Source organism: Malania oleifera, chromosome 12 (genome assembly GCF_029873635.1).
Source record: "Malania oleifera isolate guangnan ecotype guangnan chromosome 12, ASM2987363v1, whole genome shotgun sequence".
NCBI lineage: Eukaryota > Viridiplantae > Streptophyta > Magnoliopsida > Santalales > Ximeniaceae > Malania > Malania oleifera.
The window spans coordinates 10,502,555-10,510,946 of NC_080428.1; the positions used below are offsets into that span (position 1 = coordinate 10,502,555).

General features: G+C 34.8%; 1 protein-coding gene across 3 annotated transcripts in view; it reads left to right on the forward strand.

Moving 5' to 3' along the window:
- LOC131144641 (cyclin-T1-3-like) overlaps window positions 1-3,836 on the forward strand; it is a 48,288-nt gene extending 44,452 nt beyond the window's left edge. For all 3 annotated transcript variants that reach the window (XM_058093403.1, XM_058093404.1, XM_058093405.1), the window contains 4 exons: window positions 921-1,055; window positions 1,425-1,600; window positions 1,682-1,833; window positions 2,121-3,836. In XM_058093403.1, coding sequence (XP_057949386.1) covers window positions 921-1,055; window positions 1,425-1,600; window positions 1,682-1,833; window positions 2,121-3,202 — 1,545 coding nt within the window. In that variant the 3' untranslated portion in view covers window positions 3,203-3,836. The remainder of the gene's footprint in view (window positions 1-920; window positions 1,056-1,424; window positions 1,601-1,681; window positions 1,834-2,120) is intronic.
- The last annotated feature ends 4,556 nt before the right edge of the window (window positions 3,837-8,392 follow it).

The window sequence follows — 8,392 nt, forward strand, 5'->3', positions numbered from 1 at the left end:
TGATTATTGTTTAAATGTTGTTTACAGCCAAATGTTGAGAGTTTTTAATGTATTTAAATTATTAAATGCATTTTAAATAGGACTTCTTTGCAAATTATTTATTCACAGGAAATCTCTCTCTCTCTCTCTCTCTCTCTCTCTCTCTCTCTATGTGTGTGTGTGTGTGTGTGTGTGTTTGAGCACGCACACAATGCATTTAGAGAGGCTGCCACGTTGAACCATGTGGCACAATGCTATTACCATAAATGTATATTAAATATTTAAATATTGTTTATATTAAATGATGTTTATCTGACAAACTGTTGATGTCTATATTAAATGTTGTTTATATAATTCTGATTGTTGGGCTTGGGAAACAAAAACATGCCTATGTAATATTAAACTTTAAATAAGCAACAAAGTGAATAAAATCATTGCATACTCACAAGTTGCAACTAGTTATGCACATACTAGGTGGAAACTAGGTAACGTGTGTGTGTTGGCGCACACATACAGGGCATGCCTTTATAATAAAATAGTGATAACTTTTAGAGGGAGGCTGCCATGTTGAACTGTGGCACAACATTATTCACCATAAGTTTATATTTATTAAATGTTGTTTTTCTAGCTAACTATGTTGTTTATATTAAATGTTGTATATACAATTAACTGACTGGATACAAAAACATGCATATGTAATGTCAAACTTTAAATATGGAGCAAAGTGAATAATACCATTGGATATTTGCAGCCAGTTATGGATATACATTGGGGGGGGAGGGGGGTTGGGGTGGGGTGGGATGAACTAGGTGGTGAGTGTGTGCGCGTCTATAGACACCCTAAAACAAAGTATGCCCTGGAATTTTGAAGCGGCCAAGAGGAAATTTGGATTTAGGAAAATGATTGATTTGTTGCCTAATTTCACTTTATATTTTTGGCAGACTATTGCAACTGTGTGCATGTTTCTTGCGGGGAAGGTTGAAGAAACTCCTCGTCCTTTGAAAGATGTTATCCTTGTTTCTTATGAAATCATTCACAAAAAGGATCCTGCTGCTGTTCAGAGGATAAAGCAAAAGGTATTGTTTTTCTCATTGGTAGTTTCTGCCTTTGTGTCATGTAATTATATTAACCGAAGTTAACCTGCAGCTTAAAGCATAAAAACAGTGTGGCCATGGCACAGTGATAAACATGCAACGGTGCATGGGGTAGTCAGCTGTTTGTTGAGCCTCCTGGCAATATAATCACTTGAATAAAAATTCAACTTGCTTTTATTGTTGACTTACATTAAACTTTCTGCATGTTTTGCTTGTTTGGAAGAACAGTATTGATTGGTCCTGCAATATGTCATTATTACATTCTGTTTCTTCACCTTTTCTTGAACATGTATATTTTTTAATTACTTATCATATGCTTAGTTTATTGACACATTAACGTGCATTATGCAGGAGGTTTATGAACAACAAAAAGAGTTGATTCTACTTGGAGAAAGGGTTGTACTTGCTACCCTTGGTTTTGATCTTAATGTGCACCATCCTTATAAACCCCTTGTAGAAGCAATAAAGAAATTCAAGGTTGCTCAAAATGCTCTTGCTCAAGTTGCATGGAATTTTGTCAATGATGGGTAATTATCATTGCTTATTCTAATTATCTATAACACCCATTCATTCTTCCTTCTATCTTTGACTGGGAAAGAGGCATGCAGGCTGCGGACATCTCTTTGCTTGCAATTTAAACCCCACCATATTGCAGCTGGTGCCATATTCCTTGCTGCCAAGTTCCTCAAAGTAAAGCTCCCATCAGATGGTGAGAAGGTCTGGTGGCAGGAATTTGATGTTACCCCACGCCAATTGGAGGGTTGGTTTCTTTTCCTTATAGTAGTGGTATACAACACTCAAGAATGACAATGGGTAGAGCTATCTTCATTACATTTTTATGTTTATAAAGTTTTCATTATTAGTAACTGAAAAAGATAATGTGCTGGCCAGTTTGGGGTTTCATACTCTTGGGTAGAGGAAGAAAAAAGCAATGTCCAGAAGCACTGTTAATGAACCCTTGCAATTTTTCTATCCTGATGAATTTTTGTAGCTTAGTTTGTTTAATTTGTATATGCTCCTTTAATTATTTGTCATTATTTGTTGCAGAGGTTAGCAATCAAATGTTGGAACTCTATGAGCAAAACAGAGTACCCCCCTCCCAAGGTAGTGAAGCTGAAGGAAGCACTGCAGGTGGGCCTTCTCATAGGATACCATCAAAAGCTCCTCTCGCCAATGAGGAAAATGTAACAAATAGTAATTATCGTGTTGGAAGTACCACTACCACTGGGAAGTCTGGAAACTTGAAGTCTTTGTCATCTAATCCACTTCATGACCAGTTGTATGCTGATAATCATGGTGGCGCTCCAAGAGCTATCCAAAGTCAAAATAATGATGCATCAGATCACAATACCGATGGTGAATCTAAAGATAATCAGCATCCAGATCCAGAAGCATTGCTTGACCAGGAGAATATGGGAGGAGCTAAAATGATGTTGATTGATGCAGAGGCACTTGATGAGGGTCAGGAAAGTATTGTTGAAAGAAGTGAAACAAGAGAAGTAGGGGAATTGAAGGATAAGTACAATTGCAGAAATCTGGAGCACAGAGAAAGTGCACATGGCCAGTCACCCAAGGATGCTATTAAAATGATTGACAAAGACAGAGTAAAGGCAGCACTGAAGCAGAGGAAGTTGCGTGGTGACATTGCTCGGAAAACAGAGTTCATGGATGAGGATGATCTTATTGAGAAGGAACTAGAGGATGGTATTGAATTGGCAGTAGAGAGTGAGAAAGTGAAGCGGGAGAGGAAGCAAAGCTGGTCCAAGCCTTCAAGCAGAACAGAACACGAGAACTTGCTTCACCGAAAGCATCAAGAAGATAATGGAGATGGGCATCATCAAGGACAGAAGAGGCAGTCATCTCGCGGACCAGAGTTAGAGAATGTGGAAGAAGGGGAGGTGCCAGCATTCAATGATGCTGGCTGGGGTTCAGCGTCCCCCAAAACTAGTCGCAAGAGAAAGCCAGGAAGCCCAGCAGACAAATCAATGGAGGGAAGGCAGCGACATGATTATTCGACTACATCCCATCACCATAATCATCATGATTTTATGGATGACAGAAACAGATTGGGCCGGCTTGGTTACTCAGATAGGGATCACAAGAGGCATATACATGAAAATCACATCTGAATAAGCCTCTTTAGAATTGATGTTGGATCCATAGTGCGAGAAAACCTCAACATAGCTGTTGTTGCATTATTGTTCGCAGGGGTTTTTGCTGTAAGAGATCGTGCGTATGATCAGAGTCCCACTTGCGCTGCCGAAAGTAATTTTGGCAGCCGCTGTTTATTTTCAAGGTCCTTGATCCCGGGGGTGATGATGATTGTTACTAGTGGTCCTATATGTGCTTACCCCCATCGCCCTTGCTTTACGGAGTAATCTGTTAGAATAAAAGCAAAATGAACTTAGGAACACAAGGTCTCTCTCTATCTCTCTCTCTCTCTCTCCCCGTCCTGGTGATGGTTTAGGGTATCTAGTTTTCGGAAGCCTCTTATTTTTTTTTATCCTATTTTATATGATAATTATAATATGGTTTGATATCTTGTCTACTTTTATAAGCAATCGTGATTTAGAGTTGTCTGGCAGTTTGATGAGTGATTTCACATATTTTTAAGTGAAGTGAAGTTGTCTCATCATCATTGTTTTGTTTCGAATTGTCTCTTTTTCGGTTTAGGGTATCTAGTTTTTGGAAGCCTCTTATATTTTTGGTCTTATTTTATATGAATATTAATTCGAATTATAATATGGTTTGATATCTTCTCTACTTTTATAAGCAGTCGTGATTTAGAGTTGCCTGGCAGTTCCATGAGTGATTTTACAAGTTCTTAATTGAAGTGCAGTTGTCTCATCATCACCTTTTGTTTCAAATTGTCTCTTTTTGTTTTTCCAATTGAAAATAAAGTTAAAAAGCCACAAAGCATATTCCATTCTAATCAAGCTAAGAGATCAATCTACGCACAAATTTCATTCCTTCCCATAATTCTGTTCAGCTAGTTCGTCAGGGTTAAGCTTCATGTAATGGGTTGCCCAAGTTTTACATGAAAAATGCACTTCCTTGGTGTTTCAATCCCCATGCTACAAAAGTTCCTGATTCAGCATTTAGGCTTTCATGGAGAGCGGGGTAAATAAAGTGAATTGAGAATTTTCAGAATCACATGCTCATCATGCCTTGCATTGCTCAAGATATGAAATTACCACTGAAGTATATTAAAGATGGATTACAAAACACACAAGTTATTGCAATGCACAAAAACGATATATTTGGTTTGAAAAATGAAATGTAGTAAGCAATAAAATGAAAATTTAAATATAGAACATGATAAAATTATGTGATGACTTTGATACCATTTTCACTGATTTCATTCTTACAAATTCTATTCCAATCCTACACCATAAAATAATAGAAATATTATTTAAAATGTAAATAATAATACTCGAATTGAAGGTATTAATTAATCGAATTGAAGTTTCGGTTCACTAGAAAATGTAAATCGAAATCAAACTATTTAAAATAGTTAATCAAAATTTGGTTGACTGATTTTTAGATCAATATCTAATGGTTAACCAAACCGAACTACTACATATAATTTAAAATTTTAAAGTCACTACATGTAATTATTTTTTCATAATAATCAACATGTAAATCTAAAATATTCAAAATAAAAATTTAAGCAAGAATCTTAGATCAATACAACTTTTTCAATTTAAATTATTATAATTTTGCATAATATTATATATTATATATATATATATATATATATATATATATATATAGTATATTTAGTTTAGTTCAATTAATTGTGGTTATTGCATGAGATGAACTGACATTGAAATGATGACCAAAACAAAATTGAAATTCTGAACAAGATCGAATTGAAAAAATAGTTAACTGATTTTTTTGATTCAGTTTAGTTCAGCTTTGCAATTCGATTCAATTTTTTTGAATTTTTTTTTTTTTATCCAACCCTTGTGTGATCTTAGTATATGGGCATGAGAGCTTGGTCTGGCATAAGTCCAATAGGATATGAACTCGATATGCCAATTGGACCGGCGAGTCAAATCGGTGGTTGAACCAATAATATACAAATAATATATATATATATATACATACTAAGAGAAGCTTAGGTAACTTTTAATCACCATTTTTCTTCCTATTATTCTTTAAATATCTTCAATCCTACAAATTATTTATTTACAAAATTTACAAACATGGATATATATATATATATATATATATATATATATATATATATATATTAACTCTCCTATTATTTCTGTTAACACCACAATAACCAACTTAACTTCAACTCTTTCTAAAAAGAGACACTTATTAAACACATATGCATTGTGTCTGCAGGTCACAACTAATATGTATGTGGGTATATACATATATACCATTATAAATTATACTAGTAAAATTAGTAAATAATAAAATATTTATTAAGATTAAAAAAAAATTTTATTAATTTTTTTTATTATTAAAATATTTTTAAAATTATTATTTTTATTAATATTCAAAGTTAGAAATTATTTAATTTCATTTAAGGTTATATATAATGGGATATATATGAGAAATTGAGAGTCTTAATTACAATAAAGCAAGGTGGTTTGGTGGTCAGCATGCTACTAGTTGTCCCGAGGTTTCAAACTCCCTTCCCTCCTGATTTCCTCCTTCTTGTTCCTTTTTATTTTTTCCTTTTATGTTGTGTAAGGACTATAAGTTGCTGAGTCAATTCGGTTGGTTCATCAAATTCTAATTATGTTAATTTCAATTCTTTTCAAATTCAATTTTTTGTTATCACTTGGGCCAACCATGAACCTAGTTCTGATCTAACCCGATTAGACTAGCTAGTTCATTTTGATACCATAGCTATGAACATAAGCTTAGAATGAGAAAAAGAAAATTAAGAGAACTACTCTTGAGACATTGAACCCATTTAAGTTAGGGAGTGCATGGCTATTGCCAAAGGGTAGATAACCATTGAATTGATAACTAGAGAATAATCCAAAGGGCACTCCCAAACCCATAAAAGGCAATGTGTCACAGACATGGAGTTCTCAATAATCAAAGGGAGTCACCCTTACCAAAATCCTCCAAAAGTATTAAAGAGTCATGCCCATGTGACGACAAGATTGCACCAAGTCCAACCCAATTGTACAAATCCTTATTTGAGGAAACACTAAAATGTTTAACCTAGTGATAAAATCTTATGGCTCGATAGCACTTGAACCAACTAAGGTCATCATTATGGAACCCGGGCTCAAACTAGACAAGAAATAACTCACATTCAACCAGTACTGAAGATAACTCTCATCCCTTTAACACAACCAGGGTCTTTAGATAATAACCATCCGCCAGTGCCATCAACCTGACCAATCCAATATCCCTGGGATCTCAAGTCCCAATTTCATACTTCTTCTTTCACTAGATAATAGACCATTATTTCCTAGTTTTCAATGGTTTTGTCATTGCTCATCTAGTCCATATAGTATAGATCTAGCCTATTTGTCAAGTCTTGTAAAACTTAGGGAATACAATAAAATCACAATAACAAAACCAAACCTTAATTCCTACTAGGTGGGGGTTGACTATATAAATCTTTTTCCACCAATTTATGCGATCATGGAACATTTCTTTTGACAGATTCAGGGATATTAAATCCTTATTCACTATCTCCTCTCAAGTTATTTTAGGTCTACCCCTACCTCTTCTTTTGTCTTCTACAATAACTAACTCACTCTTCCTCACTGGTGCACTATGTGGCCTATGTTGTAAGTGTCCATACCATTTGAGTTGTCCCTCTCTTATCTTATCTTCTATAGGAGCTACACATAACTTACCGCGAATATGTTCATTCCTTAATTTATCTTTCAATGTTATACCACTCATCCTTCTAAGCATTCTCATCTTGACAACTTTTACTTTTTGGATATTATGTTTCTTTGTCGCCCAACATTCCACTTCATATAACATAACTGGTCTTATAGTTGTCCTATAAAAATTCCCTTTTAATTTTAAGATCACAGAGCATACTTGAAGCACTTCTCCATTTTACCCAACTTGCTTTAACTTTATGTATTTCAATTTCTCCTTCAGCTTGCATAATAGATCCAATGTATCGAAATCTACAAGTGCTATTTATTTCTTCATCATCAAGTTTAACTTTGTCTCCAATATTCCTCCTATCATTATTAAAATTACATTTTATATATTTTGTCTTATTTCTACTTATCCTAAAGCTTCTAGATTCCAAAACTTTTCTCCATAAATCTAATTTAGATTCTACTCCGTCCCTAATTTTATCAATTAATACAATATCATCTGCAAACAACATACACCATGGAACACCTTTTTGAATACTCTTAATCAGTTGGTCCATCACTAAAACAAAAAGATATGGACTCAAAGTAGATTTATTGGAATTAGTGTATTCCCAAGAGGAGGGGGGGGGGGGGGGAGGTGAATTGGGTATTTAAAAATTTTCAACCTAGGTCAGGTTCAAATCCACAATCAGTATAGCTCAACTGAGGGTATGTCTGAACAAATACCAATCACCCAACAAAATAAAACTGAGCAGATAAATAAAACAGATACGATAGGTTCAGTATTTCTCAATCATTCACAATAGTTAAAGCATGTGCACATTCATAATAAATTTAACTCTAAGCATGCATGTGTAGAAATATAAGTGCGAAAAATTAAGATCAGACACCAGGTATGATATCGGGGTTCGGCCAATGTTGCCTACGTCCTCGCCTTAAGCTCACAAGCAAGAGGATTCCGCTAATTGCTCGCTTAAGGGTGGAGCGATACCGATTACAACCTCTTCTCCGAGGAGCGAGGTATACCTCTGGCTCAAATTATAGGGTTGAGCCCAACCAATACATCTTATAGGGTGGTGCACTTAGTTCTCCTAAACGGGTCTGAACCAATCCGGTGCTTTCCTAACCGGGTCTGAGCAAATTCGGTGCTCTTCTAACCGGTTTGAGCAATTTGGGAATTTTCATAGGGCAAGTCTCCCTCTTCCGACCACACGTCGGGAATACAACATATATAAAATATTTTGTACAAATAGGATGCTTCTACTACAACTAGATGATGTATAATTTGAAGCACAAATGCACTCAAATGATATGAAATTAAAGCTCATGTGAGTATGTATTTTTCACTCAAAAATGTTTCTCAATAAAAACCGAGTGTGAAAAATAATTTTCTCACTAACAAAGAGTAAGAGACCTTCCAAACAAAGATATTAAAATAAAAATATGCTCAAGTTACTCTTTTCAATATTATAAGAATTTTCCCAAAACTAGTTTTTC